The sequence below is a fragment of the Cynara cardunculus genome, assembly GCF_001531365.2.
Source record: "Cynara cardunculus var. scolymus isolate 2C chromosome LG 9, CcrdV1, whole genome shotgun sequence".
Taxonomy (NCBI): Eukaryota; Viridiplantae; Streptophyta; class Magnoliopsida; order Asterales; family Asteraceae; genus Cynara; species Cynara cardunculus.
This window is the reverse complement of record NC_037536.1, coordinates 6,647,473-6,663,329: the sequence shown is the minus strand read 5'-3', so window position 1 is coordinate 6,663,329 and position 15,857 is coordinate 6,647,473. Positions and strand designations below refer to the sequence as shown.

Below are 15,857 nucleotides of genomic sequence, written 5' to 3'. Positions count from 1 at the left end.
AAATACTTTTTGGTTCAAAAAATATTTAGGGACTTAATCGTTCAAAATATGAATGTTTATTGGGGTTTTTTTCGGACTTTTGTCACTATTTTACCACTTTAACTAGTTGTACAAGTCATAAGAATGTATTCAACAGGTTTTAGAAAAGTCCAAGAAGTTAATTAACATGTTTTGGATTGTCCAAGGACTTATTTGTTCCAAAAATTGTCCAATGAGTTATTTAACATGTTTTAAATTGTCCAAGGACTTATTTGTTCCAAAAAATTGTCCAAGGAGTTATTTAACATGTTTTGGAATGTCTAAGGACTTGTGTGTTTCAAAAAATTGTCCAAGGACTTAATCATTCCAAACACTAAAGTCCATTGGGTTTTTTTAGACTTTTTCCCTTAATTTTAATATATAAATGAACATAAACGAACAAACGTAAACGAACGGTAAATGAACGAACGTTCACGAATATAAATGAACGAACGAGACTCTTGTTCATGTTCGTTTGTTTAATTAAACGAATAAAAAATTGTTCATGTCCGTTCATTTATTAAATAAACGAACATAAACGAACTTTCCGTCGAACGGTTCACAAACGGTTCGCTGAACGTTCGGTTCGTTTACAACCATACGAACACCATTTTTCTCCCAAAATATCACATTTCTCTCAGACAAGTCACCTCTTAGCCATTTTTCTCCTAAAATTTCTAAAATGTGACTGCCTCTTCAAAATAGCAACTCCTTAACTTGCTTAGGGGTTAAAATATAAAAAAAAATGTTTCTTGAACATGGTCTATAAGTACAGGGACTAAAAATGTAAATATATAAAACTGAAATGACTATTGAGCAATTTCCTAAAAATTAACTGTAAGAACATTGATTTGGGATTATGTTTACCAATAAATATTAAGGAGTGCCCATAGCAAATTCTACCTCCTTTCGTCTTTGCTTTAGATTCTCTTACAAGCATCTCTCTCTCTCTCTCTCTCTCTCTCTCTCTCTCTCTCTCTCTCATCTGATTTCAAAATTGGGATTAATTCGGTAGCCGATCTCTGCACAGAACAGACGACAGAGATAGCATAGTCAATAAATTGTAGACTTCAATTTGAAATTACATCATCCGGATCTTGATTTTTGTTTCTAACTTTTTAATTTTATATGGAAATGGCTTCAATTTCTTCCAGCCCTCGTACTGTTGAAGAGATCTTCAAAGATTATAGCGGTCGCCGTGCAGGCATAGTTCGTGCTTTGACTTATGGTAATTTAATCTATAACGCTAGCCCTAATTTATAACTTTCCCTTTTTTCTGTTTTAAGTCGCTGACTTGTTTTTTTTCCTTATAATTTGCGCAGATGTTGATGAATTTTATGGAATTTGTGACCCAGGTAATTTCCAATTTCAGTAGTTATTTCGTAAATGCAGATCGGTTGGAATTGAGTTTTCAAAATGCCTGCACATATGAACACAAGGAGATGTATGGTTATTTAAGTATGCTCGTGTGTGCAGAATTTAGTTGTGATGGCAGACCTAGTACATTATTAGTCAAAAATTGGTTTTGGGTTTTGTTGAAAAGTTAGACCAATATTTTAAGTTGTAAATGGAGATTGATGAAGTTGATAAATTTTCAAACAATCTTAACAGTTCATAGCAGAAGTAACATATGTACGAGTGAAACAGGTTCAAATGGAATTGAAGCATCAGTTTACAGATTAATGCAAGATTGAAACTTAAATCTCCTTCACCATTTCAAAGACCATCTTCCCACCCAAAAATGCTTTGAAAGACCATCTTCCCACTCAGAAATTCGTTTTCCAATAAAAAACTAGCCAAATAACTGAGACTCATCATTAGATGCCAGGCCCTTTCTGAATCAATTGCTGTTTGCAATAGACCAAGTGAATGAATTTGCTTTTGATTTTAGCCCCCTTCGCCACCCTGCAAACAAATCTTTCCTTCAAAACCACATGGTTTCGTGCTAGCCAAATCATCCATATTGCCTGTGGAGTGGTAATCCTCAAAAACTTCCTCAAAATTCTGATGACACCCTTGTTCCAATTGATGAAAAATTGATTCAAGTCTCCAGGGATAGTACTGTTTATATTCCACCAACTGAAAACAGATGTCCACACTGCATGAAACCAGCTGCAACTTAGCAATTGTGTGGCACTGATTCAGCATCTTTGGTGCACCAAAATATACGAAATCATTCAATTGGATATAAATTCGGTTGTAGCAGGGCCTCTTTGGTTGGTATGGCATGATGAATAGTTAACCAAAGAAAGAACCATACTCTAGTTGGCACGTGATCATTCCTTACTTGCTTATTCCGTCCGGGTTGAATGCCATCCTCCTCAATCTGAAGAAAATTAGTGGCCAAAGCAGCAGAGTAATTTCCCATATTGTAAACTGCCCAAGCAACAGCTCCTTGCAATTCCAAAGTTTATTTTTTGCGCAGCAAATTTCTCTGTTTGGTGTATTGGTTGATTTACATTTTTCAAGAAAGTAAACTTATGTGGTAAATACTTGTCCTGGTTATGAAATATTTTATACTTCCTCTTTGAATGATATAACTTCATATTTTTTTAATTTTAAGAAAGGATTGTATTCAGAATAGACAATTGTGTATATATTTTATCTAATTTTCAGCGCATTTAGCAACGAGGCCCTTCTTTTTAAGCTGGTTTGTGAAGTGGTTAATGTTGGGTTACTTGATCACAATTTTCAATTGCCAGATTTGGGTATAAATGGCTTAGGCAAATAATTATAAAGTGCATTTTCTTTTATATAAAAAACTTCTGTTGATAGAAGGTGCAAATGGTAAAGCTTGAATCTTGAAATAAAGCTAACATGGTCTAATGCTTTATAAATTCTCTGTGAGCAATTTAAATGGTTTATAGGGTATACAAGAACAAATCCTTGCATAGCCTTGATATATTTACTATTAATTTTTTACATGGTGGGGGAGTTTTTATTCTAATCTAATTTGTGTTACTATTTGCGTTGCAAGATTCTTTCTTTAACCTATTAAATCAGTGTTCTGGTGGTTTCAGAAAAAGAGAACTTGTGTCTGTATGGACATCCAAATGAAAGTTGGGAAGTCACTCTTCCTGCAGAGGAAGTTCCTCCGGAGCTCCCTGAGCCAGCTCTCGGAATAAACTTTGCAAGGGATGGCATGAATCGCAAAGATTGGCTGTCGCTGGTTGCAGTCCATAGTGACTGTTGGTTGCTCTCTGTGGCTTTCTATCTTGGAGCGCGGCTAAATCGTAATGAGAGGTACTTTCATTTGATGGTCACCCTTGATGTAAGATGGTGATTCGTTTGATGCATTTTGTGCTTTGCTGGCTTTCGAGTTTTATATAATTGTTTGCATTTGTTCATTCTAACATTTTTGATCTACTTGGTCTAAATATGTTTACTTTCCAGCTTCATGCTTCAATGTGACGATTTTAGTTTTGTTGGTTAAAAACCAAAAATCAATCCGACTTCCTAAAACCTTTGGAGATTAGGAACTTGACAGCATTCCTTTTTCTTTTGTGAATTAACAATTGACATAAAGCTCATATATATTCTTTTTTGTTTGTTTCTCCCTTATTCATTGAGGAGCTTCTGGATGACTCCAACTGCTTTGTGGAGGTCATGTGATAAGAACATACTGTGAACCACATGACTGGGTTTTCAAACGTGTTAATGATATCAAGTGATTAAATATTAGTCACAGTTTTCTTATAAAGACTGCATCTTTTAAGTTCCTTCTTGTGGTCATCATCGATTATTTAATATACACTCTCTCTTGGATTCATTGATGCACTGGACGAATTCTATATATGGAAACAACCGCTCTATTCTTTGGGGTAGAGGACAAGCTTGCGTACATCCCGCTCCTAGACCCCACCTCTGGGTGGGATATACTATGCTCGTTTGCTTTGTTTATATGCATGTGATGGTGAGAATGCAAGGTTTCTCCATTTGACTTGGATTGGCAACTTTAGTCTTTGGAAGGCTCCTCTGCTTTGAACATTTACAGGCTTTCAGTGCTTGTATATTGAATTTGTCATGGTTGATCTGGAGACGGCTTGTTACCGTGTCCCAACTGATAAATGTTGGATGCCATAACGAAGAATGTGTGTTTTAAGTGTGTAAGATCCTTCATAGTTTTTGTTCTTTTTATGCTTGTTAATAGGAATTATTTTCAAGGACAAAAACGAATAAATTATGCATGCTTGAACTGCAATCGTAATATAATGTATTTCAGACTGTCATGTTTCTTGTCAATATGTATAAGTCGTAAAAGGCATGATATGGTGGCATTTGCAAACTGGGGTGACAATTGAAGCTTTTTATTACTTAAGGACATTCTAGACCAGAGTGGTCTTTTCAGTTTTAGGCATTGCTCTTTTGTTGGTTTTTCTATGGAAATGTTTGTATATTTCGTCTAATTCTAGGTGTTTCTTTCGAGTGCTATTGTTATTTATAAGTGTGGTCATATATTTCTATATTATGTTGGTAGCATGTTAGTTTTTTTAATTTGCCTGATATTGTTATATTATGTTGGTAGCATGTTAGTTTCTTAATTCGCCTGATGTTGTCTCTGAAGGTGTAACCAATGAACAAGAGTTATGAGCCTGCTTACAAATTTTGGGTACCCAGTTTATTTATCTTTCTGAGCGTAAGTCTATCTGTAGCAACAGAGTCCATGTTTGATTTTTGAGTATCAAATGATTCACTTCACAATGTTGAAGTTAATAACAGAATTCAAGCAAAAAAAAAAAAAAAGAGAAGAAAAGAAAACTGAACTCACCAATTAAAAATATTGAAATACGAGTATTTTGGAGTTCACAAAACCAAAGATCTTTGTGTTAGATTTGAATCTGAAAATTGTTGGATTTAACTTTCAAAATCAGAAGTGGACTCGTTTTCTTGGGGATGGTGTATAATAATCTGACCCCTAATTACCCTTATGTAACCCTTATTATAATCTTGCAGGGTAATTGTTCTCTGACTAGCATGAAATAAATTCAACTTAAGATTTAGGAGAAATTGACAATTGATTTAGGAACTCTCCTACCTGTTTTTCACTTCATCTGTCCCAAAAAGTGTAACACTTTCCATTTTTGTTCGTCCTAGAAAGAATGCAAGGTTTCCTTTTTCTGTTAGTTTTTTGATCCTTGTTTTTTTTGTCGTAGTAATCTTTGCTTGAAATTAGTAACTTTAATTTAAGTCCACAAATTTCTTCTATTTTGTTCCTATTCATTTAATCTCTAGTCACCATTTTTATTGATCGATGTGCCAAGTAAATCTCTGCATTTTATTTGGGATGGAGGGGGTAGGAGTTAACACCAAAACCTGTATTCCTACTTAGGCAGATACTGGGAAAATGCCTTTATAAATTGTATGGATAAGCAAAATGAAAATTCCTGTGTTATACTTCTGTCAATGTAAGTTGAATAGAAACACTTAGCAAATAGTCTTTCGGATATGGATGAAGCTGTAAAAAATCAAATTGCTTGAAGCAGAGCGACTCCATAGAATAATCATACCAATATGGAGAAGTTTGATGATGAAAACTTGGAGGTATATACCAAAGAGTCTTTGGCCTAGTGGTATCATAGCCTTTGGCTTCCTAGGAGGTCAGGGGTTCAAACCTCACCAAATGTGAGGAGGGTGTGTGAGTTTATTTGCATTTGCCGTATATAAGTATTATATACTTAAAAAAAAAAACTTGGAGGTATCAAGTATAAACCAACTGACATGGAACCAAGATATAATTGAACTAACAAGAATTGGGATTCGCTCTGCCCTTAATTCAGCGCCTGTAGGAGGTTGAACTATTATTGCATCATACATAAAGAAACTGTGGCCTATCTTGCAGCAAAGGCTTTAGTTTGCAATCTAGTTGGCAACTGAGTTTGCTTCCCAGCTGACTGTTACATTCAGAATGCACTCTGACATACTTTTCAAAAGCGAAAAGGTTGATCCTCTATTCATGGATGCTTTAAAAAAAAAACCGTGTCCCATGGGGACCTGAAGATAACAGCAAGGAAATCCCAGTGGCCCTGAGGAGACTCACACTGCTGACCTATGGGGAGTTTATTTCAAACTTAAACTTATGTCTAGAATTCAGTTCATAGCACCTTAATTCAAACTAGGTGACAAACATTGGTTTGATATTTCAAATCTTTCATGTTGATCGGTATCTCCTCATACTTAAGAGTATGCTTCTTTATACTTGTCTTGCTGGGGTCGTGTTCTTCTAACTATCTATATGCTTTGTATGTTTAAAACATTTTGTAATAAACTAGATATAATTATTAACAACTGATTCGATTCTAGCAGCCTATAGTAACATGCGCACAAAAAATTAACAATCAACATTGAAAGGAATTGATGCATAAATATAGTGACAAATGGTTACATGAAGTCTGTGGGTCGTTATATTTTTCAGCCAAAGGGTGGAATTATTCTCAAACCTTGTGATGTTTCAGTAGCTTCACTAAACGACTTCTTTTACATATTTTTTTGAGTTCCTGGGACGTATTTCAATGTTGAAATTGATATACTAGACTTCACTGTTGATAATCTTTTTTGTCTCATCTGTTTGTGGATTGTGGCTCCTTGAACAAGCCTGGTTATTTCAAGGACTCATGTTATCATATCTCCTTGTTTTCGACAGGAAGCGTCTGTTTAGCTTGATTAACGAGATGCCCACCGTCTTTGAAGTTGTATCAGAAAGGAAACCCTTAAAAGATAAGCCTAGTGCAGCAGAGAGCGGAAGCAAAGCAAAGGGCAGCGTAAAGGTCAGATTACTTGAATCATGAATGTACTTTAGAATACCCCCAAATTTGAGGCTCTTCTGAAAGCAGTGAAACTCGTAACACATTTAGAACTCATGTTATCCAATGAGGCGGAATCTCTCTCCGGCCTTATAAGGTCCGATAAAGTTAAAACCTGGATGTATGATAAATTTCGACTCAAGAACGCAAAATTTGGTGGGTTGATTCCTTGGTCACTTCTCTATATTAAAATGGCGGCTCAATGGCTTCTTGTCTTTGTGATGCAACCAACCCATGGTGATTCAATGAGCCTTTCTCGAAAACAACTGCTCTACACCTTGGGGTAGAGGTCAGATTTCTGTACATTTTCACCCCCTAAAACCGACCCTCGGGTGGAATATACCGTGCTTGTTTGGTTTGGTGATTTGATGGGCCATACACACGAATGGCAGGTCCCATCACTTGACCAAAGACCAGTTTACCACTCTATATTATCTTAACCATAATATAATTTAATCTAAAATCAACTATATTGCAGAGATCAAGCGATGGACAGGTCAAAAGTGTCCAAAAGCTAGCAGATGAGAGTTACGAGGAGGAAGAGGATGAACATGGTGACACACAATGTGGTAGCTGTGGTGGAAATTACAATGCTGACGAGTTCTGGATCGGGTGCGACATATGTGAAAGGTGGTACCATGGAAAATGCGTAAAGATTACCCCAGCCAAGGCCGAGAGCATAAAACAGTACAAATGCCCTTCTTGCAGCATGAAAAGAGGTAGGCCATAGAAACGATTATGAGGAAAAAAACATTAACGGCCGAGATGCCTAACAGAAAGTAGCGATGGCCATGTTACAAACGAAAAAAAAATGTCTGTAATGTATTCTTTTTATTGTGACTGTTGATAACATATGCCCAAAGGGGTTGAAATGCACACCTTCAGCCTCTTAATTGAGTCCTTGTTCTTTATGCTACTTATATATATATATATATATATATATATATATATATATATATAATATATACCTATATAAGGAAGGGTTCAAACGAGAACACCTTCATTTTACGAGAACGTGCATACATCCTTTTACTATAGACAATCAATTGTGATACTATTATTCCATTATATATGATACTAAATCAGAGATGTGAACAACTTTTGGCAATGATTTTAGTTGCGGGCCAAGTCGTCCTTACACCAATTAGGCCCTTCACATGTGATAAGAGGGTCTATGATATGATACCATAATCCATCAAGACCATCATATATGATACTAAATCATAAACGCAACCGACCTTTGGCGCGACCTAAGTTGCAAGGCATGTCGTTCGCACACCATCCGGTCACATCACGTGTGATAAGTGTGTTCTCTCGATCTTGTGAAATGGAGGTGTTCTCATTTGGCACTCTACCTATATAATATATATATACACACACACACACACAAGATTATGGCTTTAATCTTATTGATTCTATTCGCCTTGGGGGCCCCATTTACTTTTTTCTTCCATTAAGCCCTATACTTGTTAAGCCGTCTGTCCGGATAAAAATGTATTGATGACTTTTCCCCCCTAAATCAATGGTTTGAATGACAAAGATGATTGATATTATATTATTTTGAAAAGAAAGATGTCACATGTTGCTTGGGTGTGGTTATGATGTTTGATCTTTACCTATATGAACTAGGAAGTCAAAATACTACAATATCTTAAGCATCACAAAAACTTTGGAGCCCTATATTCTACAAAGTAGAATATATAAGACATGTCTGTATACATCTCTTTACAACCTATTTTTGGATGTGATATACTGGGCTCGTTTAGTTTGGCTCATGACTGTTGTTGTGTGTGATTGTGGCATAGGTGCTTATGGTTGATGCTTATTACTGCAACATTCTTGGCACTGTTGGATCTTGAAGCACAGTATGAATTGAGGTTTGTATAATTGTATCTATAACCCTGTTTTGCATTCAAGCCCCGGAGGTCTTTTTTTTTTAAATTGTGGATGTCAGGGTCAGCTTACGTACAATAGCCTTAGAGGGACTCAAACCAATTTCTCTTAGGGAAGAATGTGGGTGTAGAGATGTTCGGAAGGTTTAGGGTTTGACTTTTGATACCACCCATTTGCCTTCAGGGAAATGTGATTTGACCCCTATGACTGTGAGACCAATAGGTTGGGTCCTGGTGAGAAGGAGAATTGAGGTAATAAGCGTAAGAAGTAATCTCCATCCTTGGATGCATATTAGGATGAGATGCAATGAGATCTACCAGATCAATCCCCCATATAAAGCACAATTCATGGATGGGTTTGAGATCAAAGTTGGACTTCTTCTTACGCTTCTTACCTTCGCTCTCCTTCTCACACAAACCTTCGCCGAAAACCAATAGGGATGACCTCTAAGAAGGTGGCGTCATACAACATAATAATGAAAAACTATACAGTCAATATATGTATGTTTTTGTCAAATTTACGTTTATAACCTTGTCGAATAACTATTCATCTATCATTAATAATTAAAATGAAGCGCGAAAACTCTACGAAAAGATGATTGACTCAATTTGAAATTATGGATACTTCATTCTTGGTTTTGTAATGCATATACAAATATGAATAAATATTCACAATCAATTGTATATCAAGATTGCGTTTGATACATGAATATAAAAATTATTTATTTCGTGTTTAGCATGACATAAGCTTGAGACATGTTAAATGAGACTATTTGGGGAAAAGTTGGCCAAAGCGAGATTATTTTATCAAAAGACAATTTTGTTTTTATTATACTATTTTTTGAGCTTGCGATGCTGGCCAGGGACCCGGTATACTGTACTAATATATGTAGGTCCCCGTAATTCGAATGAGATTGTCATGGCACAAAAGCATATATGGTCCGGTATTCCCTTGTTCCCTGTATCGATTATGTTCTTTATTTCTTGTCTAGCAGAAACAAATCAAGCTCCGTTTGATCTCCCAGAAGCGGAAACTGGATCAGTTGCAGGCTATACTATAGAATATGCACATGATGCGATCATTAATAGTTCATTGTTGGCAAAAGCCAATGTCCCAGGGTCTCGGAGACTCATTATGACTGAAACAAGGATCGAGTCTTTTCCAACTTAAAAATCTGCTATTCTGAGGAAAGCCAAAAAAACCTGAAAACACTAATTTTAATTCAATTTAATTTTTCTGTCTTATTTCATAAAGAAAAATCACATGTGTCACTATCACTAAAAATACAGGCTTTTTTATTTTTTATTTTTTGTATTTACTTGAAATTTGTTTTTTTCTTTCTAAATTTATTAAAAATAATCACACATGATAATGTATGAATTAAAAATTATGGTGACCATAAAGTTGTTTGACAAAAACAAGCATTCTATATTGATACCAGCAGCCTCAATACATTTAAAGGGAAAAAGATAAAATAAAAATATAAAAATCCAAAATAAAACGAAAATGAAAACGACGGAGCGTCCAAAGACGTAGACAATTCACATATACAAAGACGAAATGTTTACAAGACAAAATGAAAATATACACAAGGTAGGTCGAAACGAAGTAAAAATGAAAATATACAACGTCCGTTGGAAATTTTTTGGTCAGAAGTTTTTTTCGATGATCTTTCAACGGAATTGAAAGTATTTCTAATGACATATAATTTCATATGGAAAGCCTTGGTAAACAACGATGAGTTTTCGATGTCCCTTTGCAACTGATTTTCAACGGATTTTTGGTGGTATTCATTTATGACTGATTTTCGATAAAAAATCTTTTATTTACAAAAACAAATTCTAATATAAAAATTATGTGGTGTATGTAATAGCTTCGAGTCGAATAGAAAACAGTAGTTTTTTAAAATGTTCGTCGAAAATTTATATAATCACTGATAAATTTTCGATGGGTTTGTAGAATCAATTGAAAAAATCACCATTTCTTCAAGAATCAGTAGGAAAATTCTTAGATTTTCGACGAATTCTATGGTTTCTTAATGGAACAATATTGGTTCGAATAGATTGATGCAAAATGATCATATATACATTAACTATATATAAAATAGTGAGTCACGTCTAAAAACATGCATACGTAATTATAAAATAGCGAGTCACGTCTAAAAACCCATAAATATATATGAATTCAAGAATACGTAATAAGACACACTAATTAAAATACTAATGTGTGTAGGTATGTGTGCATTAACTTCAAAACGGAGAAAAACATGAGTTTATTTTAGAAAAATTCGATAGGAAATTCGTAGGAAAATGATAAAAATCTTCGATTTTAAAAAACTACTAAAAAAAAAATCAAATAATGCTTTCCATAGGACATCCATAATTTCCAAGGGACTTCCAACAATATTTTTTTTAATTAATTAAAAGAACTTATTTTTTAAGATAAAATGACGGATTAGCCGAAAATCGTTAGAAATTCTTAGAAAGAATTTCTGACGATTTTTAAAATTAATTACAAATTATCTTTTAAAATCAGATAATGGATTCCGTCATAAATACGTAGTTGATTTCATGGGCGGACCTACCATGTGCCACCGTATTATTTTTCCGTCGAAGGGTAAAATTTTTTAGGTTCGTGAGAGGTACAACCGTAATAATATGTTGTGTGCCACCGTATGTATTTTGAAACTACAATGAGAACAAATTTTATTTGGTAGAGTTGGTTTGCAAGACTTTTATTCCACTCTAGAACCAAATTCAAATCTTGTTAGTGTCATTTTTTAGTCAAATAGTGCTAGCGATTGAAAAAAATTCCATATATATTTGTTTCTTATAATCAACCGGTGCCACTGTTTGAATTTTTTTCGCTATAGTTTTTTTCTTATAGTCAAATGGTGCCACCATTTGAAAAAAATTCTGGATCCGTCCCTGATTGATTTCCTATGGGTTTTTTGAAATTAATTAACATTAATTTTTAAAGCACATGATGAATTCCGTCAAAAATTTATTACACGAGACACCTAACAATTTATTGTAATACCTAATTTCTTAACAATTTATAGTAATACAATTTGTATAAAATGCATTTAAAAAAATAATTAAATAGTCTGTTAGAACAGTCATGTTTCCTAACATTGGCTTTGTTGCAGTGATAACGAAAACAAGAAAATGAATTTGAGAAGCTTGGAACTCTACAAAATCTTCACTTGGTTTATTCCGTACACTTGCTTTCCTTCCTTAGACCAAATCGCCATGGTTTTCTAGGAAACATCTCTTGGACTGTTTCTGTGTTTTCTTCTTCCTTTTATTAACCATCCCAACACTTGTCTTCTGCTTTGTGCAATCCCTGAAACGGGTTCGCTCCAGGGTGAAAACTATCCTCGGAGATATGGGTACAAATTGCGACGATAGCTTGAGGAAAGAACGATTGAAATGGACTCAAGAACTCCATGATCTGTTCGAAAAGGCGGTTGATCAGCTTGGCGGCCCTGATAGTAAGTATTCTTAAACTTTTTTCGTGTGACGAAAGCGTTCTTTTAGGCGTTGCGTGATTCGTTTCACGTGTTCATAAACAATGATCTTGAATGAAGTAATTTTTCGTGATGGTTTTGGTCGGATTGAACCGTGGTTGGCTGTTTGAATTTGTAGGGGCAACACCAAAGGGTATATTGAAGACAATGGGAATAGCAGGACTCACAATCTACCATGTCAAAAGCCATTTACAGGTTCTCTCTCTCTCTATATATATACATATATATATACATACAGATTTCAGTCATCTAGTTGATGATATAAAAGAGTTCGGGTACATTAAATTAACAAAGGGTACGTTTATGCAGAAGTATAGGATGTCGAAATTCATCCCGGAATCATCGAAAGGTAATTAGTTTTAAGAATACGTAAATTTAAGAAATATATATATATATGATTCAACAGATTGAAAGCCCTCCTCTATCGATCCGCTGCTTATCACTACAACAAAATTGGGTTTATATGACACCCCAATCTCTAAACGTCCCAATAGACCGTTTTATAGGACCAAAATATAAAACGTCATATCTAAAGGTGTTGTAATAAGTTTATATGACGCTTTTGGGTGTCTTAACAGGTTTTTAGGACATTTTTAATACAAAGTGTCGCATTAGCAACTTTATAGGACATTTTTGAGAAAGTGTCTTATAAACTCAATATATTATAGGACATTTGTTTTTTACAGGACAATTTTTCAAATAGTATCTTATAAAGTTGTTAATGGGACATTTTATATTAAAAGTGTCATAAAAAACTTATAGACGTCAAAAAACGTCATATAAACTTATTACAACGTCTTTAGATATGACACTTTATTTTTTTGGTCTTATAAAGTAAGTCATATAAAGAGGTCTATTAAAATGCTTAAAAATTAAGAGTGTTCTATAAACCCGATTTTGTTGTAGTGTATGTTGCTAATTAATTACGATATATATATGCAGGAGACAAATTTGAGAAAAGAAGCTTATCAGAAATGTTTCCCCACTTTAGCAAAACATCGTGGGTTATCTCTCTCACTCATTCATATTCTCTCTCTCTCTCTCTCTCTATATATATATATATATATATATATATATATATCTCCATATATATTGCATGTATATATGTATGGTGGTAATGTCCACGGATGTATCCTCTTGTATCAAATTCTCACGTTTCATTCTTGTTGAGTATAATCACTTGAATATGCATCATTAGATCAGAGGGAGAATCTAATGATTGATGAGATGTAAGATTTTGGGAGGACACACTTTTATCTAAATGGAAGATAGGGTTGTCCGGATTTAGGAGGGTGTTCCAACGTGAAATATTAAACATGACGTAAAATTGGGGCCTAATTATGGGAAAGTTACATGAAAAAGTAACGTGCTTTAACTTGATTCCTATTTTGGGTAACGTATTTTTATAACTTCCATTTTTGTACCTAAGATGTAAAGTTTTAAACATGTAAGTACCCGAGTAACCGGTTAAAACATTAACCGGTTATCATGCTGATGTGGTATCCAACTCAGTATTATTTGCTGACGTAGTTAGTGACATGTATTTTGTTAAATCTAAAATTAGTCTTCAACCGATTACTCCGGATACTTAAATATTTAAAACTTTACATCTGAGATACCAAAATAGAAGTTTTGAAAGTACGTTACCCAAAATAGGAATTAAGTTAAAGCACGTTACTTTTTTATGCAATTTGCCACCTAATTATATATGTTTTAACTTTTACTTAAATACACCCGTTTGAACTTTAGCCATGTAATACATGTTTTAGTCCAATTATATATTGTTTTATACTTTTACTCTTTTAGTTGGTTTGATAATTTTCGATTTTAATTTTGATAAATATTAAAAGAATGATATTTTTATATGAATTTGATGTTACTTTGTCATTTTATAACAGTTTTGTTATTTTAATTAGTAAGACTTTTAAGTTTCAATATAATATATATGATATGAATTTTTATATTTTGTTTTATTTATTACTTTTCTAGCCGATCTATAGTTTTTGGTACATAACCTCGATTCAATAACATTGAAATGAGTCAAACGACCCTGAAGAAAACAATCCGTATGCACGTTTAGAAAGTTCAGTTCATATCCGATAAACAATTTCTTCATGTGTTTAGGGGTATTCAGCTCAATGAAGCATTACAAATGCAAATGGAAGTTGAAAGGCGCTTGAGCGATCAACTCGAGGTAATATAGATCATATTGTCAAGTTACTACGAGAAACTGTAGTTTTGTCGACAGGTTTGGGAGCTCCGCCGGTAAAAGTAACTTTTACTTGCGCCTTAAAACAAACCGCAAGTAAAATTTAACCTTTTTGCCGACAAAGAATGTCAATGGCAAAAAATGTGCAAGCCCTTGTAAGAGTTACTCTTACCAAGGACAGACTTCCCAATTCCATCGGCAAATATATACACTACAACAAAATCGGGTTTATAGGACACTCTCAAATTCTAAGTGTCCTAATAGACCTCTTTATAGGACTTAGTTTATAGGACCAAGAAAATAAAGTGTCATGTCTAAAGGTGTTGTAATAAGTTTATATGACGTTTTTTGACGTCGTAATAAATTTTTTAGGACACTTTTAATATAAAACATTCCATTATCAACTTTATAGGACACTATTTGAAAAATTGTCATATAAAAACAAATGTCCTATAAAAAATTGAGTTTATAGGACACTTTCTCAAAAGTGTCATATAAAGTTGCTAATGTGACACTTTGTATTAAAAATATTCTAAAAAACTTGTTAAGACACCCAAAAACGTCATATAAACTTATTACAACACCTTTAGATAGGACGCTTTATATTTTGGTCTTATAAATTAAGTTCTATAAAATGGTCTATTGGAACACTTAGAGATTGAGATTGTCCTATAAACCCAATTTTGTTGTAGTGATATATTTTAATGACACTTTTACCGATGACACTAATTCGCCTGCAAAAGTATTTTGATTTTATTAATATCTTTTTTCATTTAGATAGTTGTCTCTCAGATCTTCGAAACTCGCTGAAAAAAGTATTTTTGTATATCAGGTTCAAAAGAATTTGAAGCTAAAAATCGAAGCACAATCAAGATTTCTTGAGAGAATAGCACAGGACTACAAAACCAGGCCAATTGCAAAAACCAACAAACCAATCTCTCTTACATCCCTACCTTCGCTTTGCGATGAATCCGAGTCCATCATCAACGATTATTTTGAATCTGATTCTGAAGTCGACACACGCCATATCCATGAATCTCGACCTACAAAGAGGGCTAGGGTTGTGCTTATCGATGATGATGATGACGATGATGATGTATCTCAAGAGATATTTAAACTGAATTCCGAAAGCATTCTCCTTCCAAAAGGCGGGAATACGTTTCATTCCCAAGACGATATCTTTCCATGGAGTATAGGTTTTTGCCACTCACCGCTAATTCGAGCTTCGCATGGTAGTTTTGACTAGAATCAATCACCTTTCTGAAGTGAAGAAATTGGCTGGAAATATGTACTTTGTGCAGGTGGGATTGTATTGTAATTGAAATAAAAGATCTGTTCATCTTGTAAACTAAACATATTGATATTAAGAAAGTGTTAGACTTAGCTAGCCATCAAAGCTAGATGAGGA

The 15,857-nt window shown here is 34.2% G+C and overlaps 2 protein-coding genes across 2 annotated transcripts; both read left to right on the top strand.

Annotated features, from left to right (window-relative positions):
• Positions 1 to 965: 965 nt before the first annotated feature.
• Positions 966 to 7,715, top strand: LOC112518184 (PHD finger protein ALFIN-LIKE 1-like). The gene is made up of 5 exons (XM_025125796.1): positions 966 to 1,246; positions 1,341 to 1,373; positions 3,039 to 3,261; positions 6,659 to 6,782; positions 7,297 to 7,715. Exons 1-5 carry the CDS (start codon positions 1,147 to 1,149, stop codon positions 7,546 to 7,548), a joined length of 732 nt encoding a protein of 243 aa, XP_024981564.1. The 5' UTR covers positions 966 to 1,146; the 3' UTR covers positions 7,549 to 7,715.
• A 4,173-nt stretch (positions 7,716 to 11,888) lies between these two features.
• LOC112517710 (myb family transcription factor PHL7-like) lies at positions 11,889 to 15,695 on the top strand. The gene is made up of 6 exons (XM_025125093.1): positions 11,889 to 12,204; positions 12,359 to 12,435; positions 12,550 to 12,589; positions 13,183 to 13,240; positions 14,365 to 14,434; positions 15,282 to 15,695. Exons 1-6 carry the CDS (start codon positions 12,099 to 12,101, stop codon positions 15,693 to 15,695), a joined length of 765 nt encoding a protein of 254 aa, XP_024980861.1. The 5' UTR covers positions 11,889 to 12,098.
• Positions 15,696 to 15,857: the final 162 nt, after the last annotated feature.